This window comes from Dermochelys coriacea, chromosome 6 (assembly GCF_009764565.3).
Source record: "Dermochelys coriacea isolate rDerCor1 chromosome 6, rDerCor1.pri.v4, whole genome shotgun sequence".
Classification (NCBI taxonomy): Eukaryota; Metazoa; Chordata; order Testudines; family Dermochelyidae; genus Dermochelys; species Dermochelys coriacea.
In genome coordinates this window covers 2,475,491-2,492,946 of record NC_050073.1, presented here as the reverse complement: position 1 = coordinate 2,492,946, position 17,456 = coordinate 2,475,491, and the positions used below count along the sequence as shown (strand labels likewise).

The window sequence follows — 17,456 nt, the reverse complement described above, 5'->3', positions numbered from 1 at the left end:
TGTGTGACAGAAACTCTGGTTTTCACCTTTGCTGGAGACCAACACACAGGTGCAGACTTTAAGAACATATTTGCAGTATATATGCAATGGCTGGAAGCTAAACAAATTCAGACTGGAAATAAGGCACAAATTTTATAAAAGGTGAGAGTAATTAATCATCAACAACTGATCCAAGTGTCATGGTGGATTCTCCATCACTGGCTATTTTTAAAGGTTGGATGTTTTTCTAGAAGATCTGCTCTAGGAATTATTTTAGGGCAGGTCTCTGGCCTGTGTTACAGAAGGGATCAGACTAGATGATCACAATGGTCCTTTCTGGCCTTGGAATTTATGAATTATTCAGAGAGGCTTTCACCCTGTCAAAATGTCCTCTGTGTCTAAAAAGCAGAGCATCATGGGATTTTTCCTGACCAGCTAATGTTCACGTCGGTAAATTGTCCACAGTGATCCACTTAGGCCTGCATAACAATCACTAACTAGTTCTTTTGGTGTGTGCACTCACAGACAAGGCTGGGTCTATGGGGGAACAGAAGGGAGATAGGCACCCCATTAATCACCCCAGCATAGCGAGGGAAGCCCGGATCATTGACTTTACCTATTTTCCTGCACCTTGCCCACCTTGACGGTAGGACCCACTTAACGGCCCTGCACACCTGGACTGGTGACCATCCCCTGTTGATTTCCCAACATCTTCCTTCTGCAGGTTCTGAACAGGAAGCAGTCACAGACCCTGCTTCTTATCAAACTGTACTGAGACGAACAGCCTCACATCTTGGCTAAGCTTCAAAACCTGGACTTAGACTCAATCCTCTCCTTTGTTTCACATTTCCATTCCTTTCTGTTAGATTTTTGGTCCAGAGCATTGATCTAAAAAATTCAACAGCTTCCAAACTTTCCTTGAGCCTGATTCTCCTCTCCATCGCACTGACATCAATCAGGAATAATGTCACTAAAATCAATGGTGAAAAACTTGGATATGACAGAGGCAAAGCTGGTTTTGAATCATCAGTGTCTTTATCTACAATAGAGAGCAAGAGGAAACAGGGAGTGTGTAATAATAGGAAAGCAGTTATTATGCTGGTGCAAGATGTTGCCAGCAGAATTGGAGACAAGGGATCAGGCGCATGTTTTGGAATCCACATAGGGGATATTAATCAAACACACAGCGCTGGTTGTCGGGGGGGGGGAGCTGGAGGAGAGATAGGAGCGGGATTGCTGCGAGCCTAGTTTCGTACAGCTCTAGTTTCGATTTTGCACTCAGCTTTTTTTTTTTTTTGTCTCTAAACAAACAAACTCTCAGCTCTTTGGAGCCTCAGGAAGAAACTTGCCCTTTGCAGCTGTGCAGCTGTTTCCTGACTCTCTCTGCCGCGGCCTGGTAGTGTGCACAGCTCTTCTCTGAGGAGGCAGCATGGCGAAGACCCTGAGAGATCATTTGCTGAAGACCCTGGAAGAACTGGAGGAAGATGAACTGAAGAAATTCAAGTTCAAACTGCACGAAATGCCACTGAAGGAGGGATATGAACATATAGGCCGTGGGACACTGAAGAAAGTGGATGTCATCGACCTTGCTGACAAGCTGATCAGTTGCTACGAAGGAGATTACGCGGTGGAGGTGACCGTGGAGGCACTGAAATCAATAAATGAGAGGGATTTAGCAGAGCAACTCGCCAAGGCAACAGGAAATGGTAAGTGGCAACCCCAGGAAAAATCAGCCCCCATCCCTGAATATTTCTTCACTTCTGGATTTACTTTCCTTTCTTACTCCCCACTGGCTCCAGAACGGAGAGCTTCTTGCCGGGCCACATCTGAGCTGCAGTTTCTTTTCTTTCTAATGGTTTCCCCTCAACAAGTCTGTGCAAAGCTCTTCAAGCGGGAGAAATATCCCCTCTGACCTCTTTATGCCTCAAACACTCTCCTGATTTTTGTTACAGCCAAAGGCACTGACTTTTAGTTTTCCCTGGGGGTGCTGCACCCCTGATCCACCACGAGGCTCTGACTACACTCCACCCCTTCCCCTGAGACCCTTTCCTCACTCTGCCTTCTCCTGGCCCCGCTCCAACCCCTCCCATGAGGCCCCCACCTGCCCGCCACTTGCTGCTCTCTGCCCTCCCCCAAGTGTTTCCCCCAGCCACCAAACAGCTGAGCGGCAGCCCCATCAAACAGCTGATCGGTGGCGCGGCTGAACAGCTGTGGCTGATGGGTACTAAGCACCCACAATTTCCCCCCCCCATGGGTGCTTGAGCCGTGGCGCATCCATGGAGTCAGGACCCGTGGCTGCAGCTCTTTCCTTTCACTGGTTCTCAGTGCAGGAGCTCATCCAGACTTCCCCGGGTGCTTGGGTGATTATCTAACCAACAGAAGTTTAATTTCCAACTAGTGCTTGCTATAGTGGGAACTGTAGTGCAGCCACGGTTCCCGAGGCCTGATATTCTCTGATTAACAAGGCAATCCTGATGCATTCAGCACACCCAGGTCCTCTCTCTCTCTCTCTTTTTCATCTCTCAAGCAGAGAACAGCACTTTAGATTAGGGACGGGTAAACCTTTTGGCCCGAGGGCCACATCTGGGTATGGAAATTGTATGGCGGGCCATGAATGCTCATGAAATTGGGGGTTGGAGTGCGGGGGGGGGATCAAGGCTGGGGCAGGGGGTTGGGGCACAGAAGGGTGGCAGGGGTGCAGGCTCCGGGCGGTGCTTACCTCAAGGAGTTCCCAGAAGCAGCGACATTTCTCCTCTCCGGCTCCTACATGGAGGCGTGGCCAGGTGACTCTGCACCCTGCCTCGTCCACAGGTGCTGCCCCTGCAGCTCTTGTTGGCCATGGTTCGTGGCCGATAGGAGCTGTGGGGGTGGCGCTTGGGGCGGGGCAGCGTGCAGAGCCCCTTGGCTGCCCCTGAACAAAGGAGCCAGAGGGGGGACATGCTGCTGCTTCTGGGATCCACACAGAGCCCTGGCACGTGCTGGGCAAGCCCCCAACCCTGCTCCCTGGCAGGAGCTCAAGGTCCGGATTAAAACGTATGAAGGACCGGATGCGGCCCCTGGGCTGTAGTTTGCCCACCCCTGCTTTAGATGATGTTTCCTTAAGTCTTCTGGACACTGAAGGGAATGTAGAGACCTTGGGTTTGATTCACGACTGAAATCTCTGGAGCGGCACCAACACAAAACTGGATTTTTGTGAACCAGGTGGCAAATCCAGACTCCCACTTACTCTAGATCTGTCAAAATATATTGGTGCTTCTTCTATAGACACAACCAAAGTTCTATTTACATCAGAGAAACAATGAAATTAAGCTCAGATGAAAACATTAGACAAGCAATAGCATCTAAAGGGTGTAAAGCCAGGGACATATCCGTTTTACTGAATTCTAATCCCACCATAAAGGACCCTTAGGGACAGCTATAAATTGGCACAAGTTAGAGCAGACTAAAGGCTCCTCTAATTTACACCAGGGACTGAAGTGGCCACTGGAATATGGTAGGGTAAAGGTGAAATTACATGACCTTTGGCTTCTTATATCTAGAGGTCCAGCCAAGCAGCCAGCTGTGAGGATCTGGCTCATGACTTCAAAAAGAAAAAAACAGCAGAATTTTCCTAGGGAATATTTTATGAACATTTTCTCTGGTTTCCTCTAGACTTATCTCCTCAGAATTAAGTCCATGTGTGAGAAACTTCAGATGGAATCATTTTGTGCTGCTGAATTTACAGGGCAAGGAGGTGGGCCTAAAAGGGTTCATTTAAACTAATCAATCACAGGTGATTCTCTGTGCACTTGAGCACTTTTTCATTGTGGGAGGAACCAGAAAGAGACCTAGACATGGGATCACGACTGTCTGGGTTCTACTCCCAGCTCTGCCATCACGTCCCAGCTCTGTGCCTCAGTTTCCCCATCTGTAAAATGGAAACAACTTTCCTGACCTTCTAATGTAACATGCATATTTTTCTTATTTTCATTTTGCTTTTCTTGCCTATTATCTGAAACTTACTGCACTTTTAATCAATGCTTTTTAAAAAAAATAGTTTCCATTTCAATTGAGTCATCGTGTGGCTTGTTTCCAACTTTGGCTTACCAAAAGTTAATGGTGTGGTCTTCTACCAGCAGTTTCCACCTCCCTATTGTGACCTGTTTGTGTCAGATTATTTTCATGGAATTTAAAACAGTTCCTCATCATGCTCAGATTTTTCCTAATAAAACCAAAGGTGGGGGAAAATGCACAGATACACATAGGTCGGTAGAGAAAATGCACAGAAATTATATAAACATAGTACTAATATGTGTTTGTCTCTCTGATTTTTTTTTTTTTTTGCTAGATGCTTTAAATTCCAAGCAGGAATCAGACACTCAGCAAGGTCCAGAGTTGGAGGAGAAAACTCTTCTTAAAGGTAGGTAATTCCTCTGTAGTTAAATACATTTATGGAATGACTTTCAGTATTAGTTGATTCCCAACTATTTTAGCCAATAAGGCATGTGGCAGAGCGGGGATTGAACTCAGATATTTTATATCTTAAGAGGGTGAGCTAACCACTAGGATATTAGATATAACAAGAGGTTTGATCCAGTAGATATGCTTTAGCATATTGACCAGACTGGGCGAGCTAGGCAGGGGAATGCTGCGTCTGTGAGTCAAGCACAAAGCTGCCGGGCAGCGTCAAGATGTAGATGTCTGCGCGCAGGCCCAGCTGCCGAAACTTAGCTGCCTCAGGGACTTTACTGGTGGAAACTTGGGCACCTTGGGGATTTTAGGCACTTACAGCAGAAGGCAGCAGCTGAGCAGAGGTTCTGTGAATGCCAGTGGTGCTAAAAGTTTGGTTGTAGGAACCTAAAGTAAAAGCTAGGTGACTTAGTCCCCCATGTGAAATCTGCATGTTTCATTGGAAGCAACTCAGGGCCAGAAAAAGTTAGGGCAAGACCCAACTGGTTTGAATTCAGACTTTTTTTTTTTGTTTTGCTTTCATGACAAAAATTTCCCCCCAGTTCATCCCAAAGAGCACTCTCTACTGGTAAAAAGGAAGCAAAAAAGGGGGCATGAGACCCCAGATGTGGGTAGTTTGAGAGACAGCATCCCAAATTTCTCTACCCTTATTCAAGGTATGAATACGCATCACTCCTTAATTGAAGATGTGACCCTCATCACATTCGCTTTTACTGTATGATCATATCCAAGTGCTTTGCATAAGGTGTCATGAATGTGAAGTAAAATAGAGCATGTCAGATTAAGGCAGCTGGCTTCCCTTTCTCCATCCAGTTCTGTGTGCACATGAATGGAAAAGGTCTAGGCCTAGAAGGGGAACTCAGTGTGTTTTGTTTTGGGATAGCAGCAGTGGTGGCTGTCTGTGGTAAGCGCATTTTGGGAAGTAAACTGTAGCGAAAGCAGAAATTAGGTTTTTTTCGGTTTTTAAACTATGTTTTGAGCATATCGGCTGCTGCAATGTGGTTTAATTGTTGAGGAACCATTTTCTAGCATGGAGACCAAATACATTTGAATGTTTCTTATTTTAATGGAAACGTGTAACAGTAAGAGTCAGTGTAATGCCTTTTGAAGCACTAGATAAACAGTATTTCTGTCAATAATTTGAATAGAATGAAATTGTGAAAAGGAAGGCTTTGGTATGTCAATTGCCAGTTTCTTAGAGTGTTCATGTAAGGGGGAACTTACGTTCACATGCTAAGGGCTGGTCTACATGAATGCTGAAAGTTGATCTAAGTTACGCTACTTCAATTACGTATGTTACGTAACTGAAGTTGATGTAACTTAGGTTGATTTACAGTGGTTTCTATCCCAGACTATGTCGACGGGAGATGCTGTCTCGTTGACATAGTTTCTGCCCTTCGGGGAGCTGGAGTACAGATGTTGACAGGACAGAGTTCTGCCATTGACTTACTGTGTCTTCACTAGACCCGCTAAATCAACACTGCTGTATCAATTTAGCCGGTAATGCAGACATAGCCTAAGAAACACAGACAAGAAAATGCATCTTTTTACTCTGAGCCCCCCTTCCCAAGAAAAATAAAGAAAGGGGAGATTTAAAATAAAGACAGAAAGTGCACTCAGAACACCACCCAAGGTTGGGTCATTGTTAGCAGAGCTTTAAGCTGGGACCTTTGATTTAAAAGTATGACTCTCTATTGGCTATGCAAAAGAACCCAGTTTCCACAGCCGGGAGACTATAGCAGACTCAAACTTCCATATGTATTCCAGGTCCTAGTGCAGGAAAAAGAGCCAGACTGCATTAACAGGGGTTGCAAACAGATAATTCCCACCTCTTGACTGATACATGTCTGAATAAACACATTCAAAACAGGTATATTTAATACCAGATGGATTCTGAAACTTGCTCATGCTTTAACCTCTTTCTGCAGAGAGAAGGAGAGCACTCCAGGACCTCCTGTCCACGCTGAAAATGGAGCAGCATAGAAGCACAAAGCTGGGGTTGAGAGATCTCCAGGAAATCAGCCCAGAAAGTCTACAGAACTGGACTCCTCGGGCATTAGAGGATTTACCATGGCATTTTATGAGGAAGGTCTTAGCTTTGAATGGGACAGCCAGAAACACGAGCCTCGGGCAGGGAGCACCTGGTGACCAAGCCAGCGGTGAGGAGAACGGGGGACAAGGCGATGGTGGCAATGTTCTCCATCATAGCAACATAGACGCTAGAGCTTCTCTGCACCCCCTCGATGTTCTCTGTGCCGTGCTGCTTTGTTCAGACAGTTTCCTACAACAGGAGATCCTGTTAAAAATGTCCATGTGCCAGTTTGCCCTCCCTCTGCTGTTACCTGCCCTCAACACCCCCAAGTGCACCCTACTGCTGTGGGCCATGAGGGCCATTGTGAGAAAGTGGAGGCCGCACTCCCTGGCAGAGAGCAGAGGGTTCAGAGAGGAGAGCCTGGTGCTCACCAAAATGCCAACCGTTTCCTTTGTGCGGATGGGGAGCTGCATCTTCTCCAAGTCCAAACTCCTCAATGAGATTCTCAGCCCCTCCCAGCAGCACCACAATTTCTTTATCCATCGAGACATGGAGCCTGGGAATGTCCCTCGGGAAATCGCAGATGGACTGGTTGAGATTTCCTGGTATTTCCCTGCTGGAAATGAGGATTCAGATCTTTTCCCAGAGCCCCTCGCAGTTACAAATCTGCGTGGAGACATTGAGTCCCACTGGCTGCAGTTTAGCTTTTTAACAGAGATCTCCTCAGCAGTGTTCATAGTTACTGAAAGCATCAATGAGAGACAATACACACTGTTATCATCTCTGCAGGGATCAGCCACTAAATACAACTTCATCCTCAATTACGAGTCTGGCAAACGGAGTGAAACTCAGGAATTCCTTAATAAATTAGCACCAGTGCTGAAACTGAGTAAACAACATGTCCTAGAGAAAGAAATTGGGACCAAGAAAGAGGAATTCATGGAAAAGTTGTACTCTGCTATAGGAAGTATAATGAACAATCATCACAAGTACATGAATATGGAAGGCATGGCTGTGACCGCACGTGAACTGGGAATCCAGCTAGATGAGGACTGTGAGAAGTGTCAGAGAGCAAAGAACCGCGTTAAAGAAATCACAGCAGAAATAAAAGATGTTGGAAATTACAAGAGGCAAATACTGCAACTGCAAGAGGACCTGTGGAAGAGCTTAAGCAACGTGGAAAGAGAAATGTGCAGATTGAAAAGACAAGGGGATGTCCCCACAGAAGAATATAAATCTAGGCTGAAAGAGAAATTGTTGGAGTTACGTACACAGCAGAATAAATGTGACCTTACTGACGGTTTGACTAAATTTATCAATGGAATAGGAACACTATCTCAAATGGAAATATGCTACTTCCTGAAATGCATGAAATTTAATTTAGATGGCATTGCTAAGGGGAACCATTCTAACTTGCAATCTAACCAACAAAAGCTACCAGAACTGGATGAATCCATCTCTGTCACTTCTCTAGGAGTAGAGCATTTCCTGCGTGAGTTGGGGCAGTTCTATGAGGCTGAACATTCAATGGTGAAGATAGGCAAAATGGCAAAAATTCAAAGGAAATTTATTCATTTCCCGAGGTTAGCTGCTGACTTGATGCTGGAAGGATTTCCCATGGAGCTCATCGATGGAGATGCCTCCAACATCCCACTGCAGTGGGTGACAGATGTTCTGACTGAGCTCCATGCCAAGCTGGGGGGAAAGTCCAGAATGCTGGTTCTAACAGTGCTGGGAGGGCAGAGCACTGGGAAATCCACCCTCCTCAACACCATGTTCGGCCTGCAGTTTGCAGTGAGCAGTGGCCGATGTACGCGAGGAGCCTTCATGTCACTCATTAAAGTGGCAGAGAATTTTCAGGAGGAACTGGGCTGTGATTTCATCCTGGTGATAGACACAGAAGGACTGAAAGCCCCTGAACTGGCCAAGCTGGAGGATAGTTATCAACATGACAATGAGCTGGCCACCCTAGTGGTTGGACTGAGTGACATAACCATCGTTAACCTGGCCATGGAGAACGCCACCGAAATGCAGGATGTTCTGCAAATTGTGGTCCATGCCTTTCTCAGAATGGAGGAAATGGGGCACATGCCCACCTGCCAATTTGTGCATCAGAACATCAGTGATGTGGCTGCCTATGAACAAAACATGAGAGACAGGAAATATCTTGTGGAGCAGCTGAATGAAATGACCATAGCTGCAGCAAAGATGGAAAAACTACAGAAAGAAATTACGGTTTCTGACATTATGGACTATGATCCAGAGAAACACAATTGGTACATCCCCAGCCTGTGGCATGGGGACCCTCCAATGGCACCAGTGAACATTGGGTACAGTGACAGTGTGTGTGAGCTAAAGAAATGTTTATTTGAATTTGTAAGACAACATTCACTTAACAGCGTTCCCAAAGACCTTCCCCAATTTATCGAATGGGTGAAGAGTCTGTGGAATGCTCTGAGACATGACGACTTCCTCTTCAGCTTTAGAAACCCCTTCACAACTGAAGCCTACACCAAGATATCTGCAAAGTCTGTAGGGTGGGAATGGGCGTTCCGCAAGGAGATGAATCTGTGGGTAACTGAAAAACAAACTTTCTTCCAGAATCAACCACCAGCTAAATTAGATGCTTGTGTTCTGACCAACTTAACAAGTGAGACTGAGCAGAAACTGAGCCATGAATCACACAGGATTTTGGAGTGGTTTCAAAGTGCAACAGCAAAACTGGCAGTTTCCGCTGTAAAGAACATGGGATATTTTGTTAGGAATTCAGCTCTGCATTCACTTCAAAGTTCAGGTTATTCACATGTCATTTGTTCCAATCTGGTGACTGCCAGCGAAGGATGGCAAAAGAAAAACACTATTCAGGGTACGTGCATAAAAACAATAGAAGGTGAAATGGACTTGCTTTTGGAAGACTGTAGAATGAGAGAGAACAAAGCAGACAACAAGGAACTGGAAATGGAGTTTGAAGAAATGTGGAGTGAGACAGTGTCAAAAATACGGCTGGGCTGTTTGGATGAAAAGCAAATTTATCAAGACATTGAGCTGCTGCTGAGAGAGGACCTGGCTAAGCAAGAGAATTCATCCAGTCTAAAGCTACAGGAACACAGCAACTTATTGAATTATGGAACAAAATCTTTCATTATGAAAAAGGAATACTTAGATTTACCATGGATTAAGACCCTGAATGAATGGTTCACGCAGGAATGCTGGCATAAAACAGAAGAACTTGTTAAATCATTAATGGAACAGTGCAAAGATTATATTAAAAAAGTAGCAGATACCAAAGCAGACTATGATGAAATTTACAGCAGAAATCTGTTGAGGATGATCAATAAGAGGCTTCAAGAGGCAGACGTTCAGAAACTTCACACGAGCGCTTGCTTTAAAGTTGACCTGAAGCTTCACATTTTAGGAGAAGTGGCTCCTTTATTAGAGAAGATGCAAGTAAGCTTCATCAAAGACAATGATCCTGAACTTTATCTGGAGAAACTAAAACCTCAGTATCTCTCCACATTTAGAGATCTTTGTTTGGGGAAGGATTCCTGCCAAACAAGGGCCAGGGATTTGTGTTATTGGTGTCTTAAACCTGTCTTGGTGGACTATGTGAACAACAGACTTGGGTTAGAAATAGTCGATGACATTCTCAGCAGTGGAAAGTTTGATGAATATACAAACCGAAGCCTTTTCCAGTTCACTGTCCTGAAGAAGCTGTTGAAATATGAAAACTTTGACACCTATATCATATACATTAATAACTATGAACGTTTTGTCAAAATCTGGGTAGAGGGACACCTGCTAGATTTCTACAGCCAGACAGCACAGTTGCAACGCCTGGAGAAAGAGATTCTGTCCTCAATAATAAAGAAAGTCAGGACTGCTCTGGAGTCTCCCAGTGACAAAAGCACCAACACAGTCAGTGACTTTTTAGACACATTTTGTGGAGGATTACAGAATGACTTGGTGATTTCCAAGGACCGTCTAGCAGTGGTGCGGTTTAAAAACACGGCAAATGCTACGCAGTTTTCTGCTGACGTTCAGGCCATCCTTCCCCAGCTGGAAAAAGAAATCTTAGCTGAATTTGATGAGTTGAAATTTGAATCCAAACTCTCCAAACTGTCCGTGAAGCCCCAGGATGAAATCTTCAACTGCGTGTTTGGCTGCGGGCAGCAGTGCCCATTCTGTAAAGTCCCCTGTGAAGCAGGAGGCATGGATCATACAGAACACTTTGCTACAGTCCATCGGCCTCAGGGATTAGGGCAGTGCAAAAACAAATGGACAGGAATGCTTGAGTACTCTTTGTGTTCTTCCGATGTGGTTTCCAATGCTTTATTTAAAAATTCAGAAACGGAAGAGAAATTTCATCCCTATAAAGATTATCGACGATATTACCCAGACTGGCGCATCCAGCCCGATCCCAGCATCGACACTTCTGACTACTGGAAGTTCATTTTTAACAGGTTCAACTATAAGTTTGCTAAGAAGTACAATGCTAAGCCAGCAAATCTGCCACAGGTTTGGAAAAAAATAACCAAGGAGCAGGCACTACAAAGCCTAGAGGAAGCATTTAATGTAAAACAATAAACCAGCTCAGAGTCTTTTTAACTGGGATGGACAGATGCAAAAAAATAGAGTTTGTTTGTTTGTTAATTGCATGCAAAAATATCACTTCTTATGCACATATTTCTTTAGCTCATTAAAATCGTGATTATGGGAAATCCTAAAGAGATGTGGCCTAGTTGCAGACCGAGCACCATCCGGACTGATCTCTGGCTACATCCTTCAGGTGATGTTCAGCTGGCTATTCAGTTTCTGTCCATCACTGGTGATGTTGTGGTGCCCACAAGATCACCGGCTTTATAGCAACATTCCCTGGTAAATAACTTTCGGAATTTGTTGGTCTTCCCTCCTAATACTACATCCATGCCAACAAGACCACCGAACCTGCAGTCATAGCCTCATAGAATATCAGGTTGGAAGGGACCTCAGGGGTCATCTAGTCCAATCCCCTGCTCAAAGCAGGACCAATCCCCAATTTTTGCCCCAGATCCCTAAATGGCCCCCTCAAGGATTGAACTCACAACCCTGGTGTTAGCAGGCCAATGCTCAAACCACTGAGCTATCCTTCCCCCCTAAGTCATGCTGATGCAGGCAGCTGGGTTCAACTCCACATATCCTCATTGCCAATCAAGTCCTGCCACGGGATACGGAGCAGCTGAGGATAAGAACTGAAAACTTCAGTCCGGTGTCCCTCAGCGCCCATGTTTCACCACCATACAACGGAATTGCCATAAGTGCGGTTCTGTAGATCCACAGCTTCGTAGCAAGCTTGATGTTGTGATCACAGAGGCCGCTGAAGGGCCCGAAATATGGCAGCAGATTCTGTAACAAAATTCAGAGCTTCTAAATGGAGGTCAACAGGGAAAGATCCCCCCCCCCACACACACACACACACGCACACACACACACGCACATTAGGCATCATGGTGATTTACGATGGAACTGAAATGAGGAATATGCAAACATGCAGCTCTGGAATTAGTATTTTTAAGCATCACCTTTGATCTGCTTAGGCCTGGTCTACACTTAAAACTTACGCCAGCATAGCTACGCCGGTCAGGTCATAACCCCTAGTGACATAATCATGCCAACAAAACTCCAGGGTAGATGCAACTAATGTCATTTGGGGAGGTGGTATTTCTACATCAATAGAAAAACGTTTTCTGTCTGTGTAGGCTGCATCTATACAAGTGGGTTATGCAGGCAATGACTCAGCCTTGGCTACGGCCAGAAAACTGTTCTCGCAGCTGTATTTTGCTGTGGCAATAGTAGATCTAGTATCATCTGATTAATACAAGAGAACATCTGAAAGAATAAAAATGATTTATTAGAGCATTTGGGACTAATGCTCAAGTTCTTACTCAAAAAGAAAAGGAGTACTTGTGGCACCTTAGAGACTAACAAATTTATTAGAGCATAAGCTTTCGTGAGCTACAGCTCACTTCATCGGATGCATTTGGTGGAAAAAACAGAGGAGAGATTTATATACACACACACAGAGAACATGAAACAATGGGTTTATCATACACACTGTAAGGAGAGTGATCACTTAAGATAAGCCATCACCCACAGCAGGGGGGGGAAAGGAGGAAAACCTTCCATGGTGACAAGCAGGTAGGCTAATTCCAGCAGTTAACAAGAATATCAGAGGAACAGTGGGGGGTGGGGTGGGGGGGAGAAATACCATGGGAAAATAGTTTTACTTTGTGTAATGACTCATCCATTCCCAGTCTCTATTCAAGCCTAAGTTAATTGTATCCAGTTTGCAAATTAATTCCAATTCAGCAGTCTCTCGTTGGAGTCTGTTTTTGAAGCTTTTTTTGTTGAAGTATAGCCACTCTTAGGTCTGTGATCGAGTGACCAGAGAGATTGAAGTGTTCTCCAACTGGTTTTTGAATGTTATAATTCTTGACGTCTGATTTGTGTCCATTCATTCTTTTACGTAGAGACTGTCCAGTTTGGCCAATGTACATGGCAGAGGGGCATTGCTGGCACATGATGGCATATATCACATTGGTAGATGCGCAGGTGAACGAGCCTCTGATAGTGTGGCTGATGTGATTAGGCCCTATGATGGTATCCCCTGAATAGATATGTGGACAGAGTTGGCAACGGGCTTTGTTGCAAGGATAGCAACAGAACCACTAACCCAGGAACCTATCCTTGCAACAAAGCCCGTTGCCAACTCTGTCCACATATCTATTCAGGGGATACCATCATAGGGCCTAATCACATCAGCCACACTATCAGAGGCTCGTTCACCTGCGCATCTACCAATGTGATATATGCCATCATGTGCCAGCAATGCCCCTCTGCCATGTACATTGGCCAAACTGGACAGTCTCTACGTAAAAGAATGAATGGACACAAATCAGACGTCAAGAATTATAACATTCAAAAACCAGTTGGAGAACACTTCAATCTCTCTGGTCACTCGATCACAGACCTAAGAGTGGCTATCCTTCAACAAAAAAGCTTCAAAAACAGACTCCAACGAGAGACTGCTGAATTGGAATTAATTTGCAAACTGGATACAATTAACTTAGGCTTGAATAGAGACTGGGAATGGATGAGTCATTACACAAAGTAAAACTATTTCCCCATGGTATTTCTCCCCCCCACCCCACCCCCCACTGTTCCTCTGATATTCTTGTTAACTGCTGGAATTAGCCTACCTGCTTGTCACCATGAAAGGTTTTCCTCCTTCCCCCCCCTGCTGTTGGTGATGGCTTATTTTAAGTGATCACTCTCCTTACAGTGTGTATGATAAACCCATTGTTTAATGTTCTCTGTGTGTGTGTATATAAATCTCTCCTCTGTTTTTTCCACCAAATGCATCCGATGAAGTGAGCTGTAGCTCACGAAAGCTTATGCTCTAATAAATTTGTTAGTCTCTAAGGTGCCACAAGTACTCCTTTTCTTTTTGCGAATACAGACTAACACGGCTGCTACTCTGAAAAAAGTTCTTACTCAGTATTTCCTCTGTCCTGACTCAGGCAGGGGGAATTTGCGTAAGAAAGGAATGGTTAAAAACTTAAGTAGGGACCTTCCAGATTTGGACAATTGTTTTTATTCAAGTCCCAGATCAAACTATCCACATTGCATGGGTTGTGGGTATAAGAGGCCAGAGGACACTAAGCCTCCCCAAAACTGGATGTGGCGCACCAACCTCTGGAGGACAACCAGCCCGCCCTCTTCGAACCGCTGACACTGTAGCCCTACCATGGTCCTGCCTGTCCTTTTCCCCCGTGTCCCCACTCACACTGCTCCTCTTCCTGTCCCCGCTCCGCCTCTTCCCCTTCCCCCGAGGACCCTCCTCGCCCACTACTCAGGGAGCAGAGTCGCAAGCAGTGGGCGGGGAAGGGCCGAGTGGGTGTCGGCCTCAGGGCAGAGCAGGGGGTGGGGCCATGGTCCAGGTGCTCGTGCCCCCTCCCCCCCCGACTTCTAGGGAGCTCCTGGTGCTCACGCCGCCCAGCCTCCCCAAACCAGGCATCACGCGCCGTCCCTGCTCCATTGCCACAAATTAGCCACTTCTTATCTAGAGGCAGCTGCCCAGCCAATATGCGATCCAAGGTGGTAACGTGTTTAAAACGGAGATTTTTTTTTCAAGCTGAGTAAAATCATGTCATGTTTAATGACCAATTGCAATACGATTTCTATAGCATTTGTTTTCAAATTTACCTTAGCTCTCTTTCCCTCTGAATTTTTTCTTCCTAACCTTTGTATATGATGACTCTCAAACAACGATAAAACCATTTTCCCTCGCTACCTTAAGGATGCGGCTGAAAAGGGCAGAAGGGGAAGCAAACTTTAGATCCTATTGGATAGGAATGTGGAGGAGGATGACCAATGACTGGCAAGCTTGATGAGGAACTTGCATGTGTTTAAATATGATTAATTTTTAAAATGTCCCATCAACTACATTAAAAAATCCTTTTAAAAGAACCCGACATCTTTTATAAATGCTCGTATTTGGTTTGCTTTTTTGATCAGTTCTCAACAGCAACCAACTTTTCTTCAGCGCTAAAACCTTTGCTTAAAATGAAAGCTGAGGTTTTGCTGTAATCACATGACTCCTGAAGCTGAGGCACTAGTAATGGGCCTATAGTATTTATATCTTGATCCATCCGAGTTCCTGAGCCCTCATTTCTCTCACGCCATGGTGTTGAGGCTGATGACTCTCCTTAGCATAAGTCTTTCAACTTTATAGAGAGTTCTTTATTACAAGATATTATGTTATCATTTGAGCCACACTGGAACTGCTGTAAAATCTAGAAACATGCACCAAACACAATCATTTTACACCACATGGATGGGCTAAGTCTGATCTTCGGCTGAGTGATCCTAAAGAACACTATAGGTCTGTTCCCAGGGCAGGCCCATTTTGCATAAGCACCCTGAAAGCAACCTAAACGTTTCAACAAATCGTGCAGGCCAAGCTCCCCCATGTCAGAGCAGGTGGGCCCAGCTGAGCTAATTAAAGGGCTACATCTGGGGCTATAGGGCATGTCTACATTACAAAGAAAACCCTGAGGCCCCAGGTCTCACACAACCCAGGTCAACTGGCTCTGGCTTCTGCCCTAAAAATAGCCATGTAGACATTCCTGCTCAGGTGGGAGCCCAGGCAGCTCTGAGACCACTCCCCAAGTTTCAGAACGCAGGCTCCAGCCCAAGCGGGAATGTCTACATGGCTGTTTGTAGCCCAGCAGCCCAAGCCCCAGAGCCCAAGTCAGTTGACCCGGACACTGGTTTTTCTTTGCAGCGCAGACCTACCCATAAAGACCTGTCAGAGGGCAGGAATTGGGGGAGTGCTGGGGCAGCCTGTGCCAGGGGCGAGAAAGCCACAGAGTGTCGTTAACTCCTCTGGTGGGTCCTGGGGCAAAGGGCCAGGTGTCCAGGGAAGTAACCCTTGGGCCAGCATTCCAGAAAGGGAGCAGAGCTGGCTGGGAGCAGGACGCTGGAGGAAGCAGGCTCACCAGAGACCCCTGGGAGGGGAGGCCATGAAGCCCTAGGACAATGGGTGAGCAAAGAAGCTGGTTTGGTTCAGGTTTGGACCATAAGCCACTGGCCGCACGTTAATTCTTTCAACATCACCTCGGCTCCCACCGCTGTCTGTCCAGCACAGACCGGTGCTGCCTTCTCAGGGAGGGTTACTTTGACACAGGACCCACCGGGTGAGGAGCTGGGGCAAGGATGCAGGCACAGTGCAGTTAACGGGGACATTCCTGAAATGGGGAGAGGAAAGTGGGACATGGATAATCCCCACTGCACGGCGCTGACCCCACCTGCTCTCCCTGCCCAGCTGTGATCTTTCCTTGCCACCTAGAAGCAGCTGTATCAGGGGAGAGGGTGAGCCTGGATCCCCTTTCCCATGGCTGGGGGCAGCTGGGGGAATACAAGGAGCTCTAGGTTCCTTCCCCTGAGCGGGGAGCAGCGGATGGAAGCACAGCCCTGTTGCCTTGGCCTGGTGGAGCAACGTGGGGGGGTGAGAGGTGGTTTTTTGGGGGGGACGGATGAGCACAGATGGCTGCAATTGCTTCCCCCCAGTTGTAAATGTGCCCAATTTTCCACCCTTACGGTTTTTCTCTGTGCACATTTCTGAGCCCCCCAGAGATATAGCAAATTTCAAAACAATCTGAGTCAGCATGGGGATTTTAGAGCACGTAAAGCAGTCATCTTTAAAACCCTGCAACGATATAAATATTTTGTGGATCTGGACTCACAACTGAATAACAGAGCTGCCACTGTGCTAGAATAGAGACCTTTTTAATATGCAGAGATTATAATTTGCTCAGATGAATACAGCAGTTTCAGCTCATCCTTCTTATCAAGTCACCTTGAGATAAGCAGGTTCAAGCCATATAAACAGTTCACTGACAGGAGTGACAATGGCACAGAGGATCTAACGTATGCACATAGTGCCTTTGCCACTCCCCAGGAAACATTTCCTGCTCTCTTCTCTTCCTTGTTACTTTCCTTGGTTTCTTCTGAAAGGTTAGTAGAACAAAATCTAATCTAGATTCATAGATTCCAAGACCAGCAGGGACCATTGTGGTTATCTAGTCTGACCTTGATAACATAGGTCCTAGAACGGCCCCAAAATAATTTCCAGAGCAGATCTGTAAAACAAACATCCTAACTTGAATTAAAAATTATCAGTGATGGAGAATTCACCCCAATTCTTGGTAAATTGTTCCAGTGGTTAATTATTCTCACTGTTAAAAATATACACCTTCTTTCCAGTCGGAATTAATCTAGCTTCAATTTCCAGCCATTGGATCATGTTAGACTTTTCTCTACTAAATTGAAGAGCCCATTATTAAATATTTGTTCCCATGTAGGTACTTATAGACTGGGATGAAGTCATCCCTTAATTTCTCTTTGTTAAACTAAATAGATAGAGCTCCTGGAATCTATCACTCTAAGGCAAATTGTC

The 17,456-nt window shown here is 45.5% G+C and overlaps 1 protein-coding gene across 1 annotated transcript; it reads left to right on the top strand.

The window, feature by feature from the left end:
- Positions 1-1,408: 1,408 nt before the first annotated feature.
- LOC119857004 (up-regulator of cell proliferation-like) lies at positions 1,409-11,189 on the top strand. Its single transcript, XM_038405223.2, has 3 exons — positions 1,409-1,685; positions 4,307-4,378; positions 6,357-11,189. Exons 1-3 carry the CDS (start codon positions 1,409-1,411, stop codon positions 11,042-11,044), a joined length of 5,037 nt encoding a protein of 1,678 aa, XP_038261151.1. The 3' UTR covers positions 11,045-11,189.
- Positions 11,190-17,456: the final 6,267 nt, after the last annotated feature.

Bases quoted from the DNA above. Each gene is read 5' to 3' on its own strand.
- LOC119857004 (XM_038405223.2), top strand. From the start codon at position 1,409: ATGGCGAAGACCCTGAGAGATCATTTGCTGAAGACCCTGGAAGAACTG. The intron at 1,686-4,306 runs GTAAGTGGCAAC...TTTTTTTGCTAG, and splicing joins CGCCAAGGCAACAGGAAATG to ATGCTTTAAATTCCAAGCAG. The intron at 4,379-6,356 runs GTAGGTAATTCC...CTCTTTCTGCAG, and splicing joins GGAGAAAACTCTTCTTAAAG to AGAGAAGGAGAGCACTCCAG.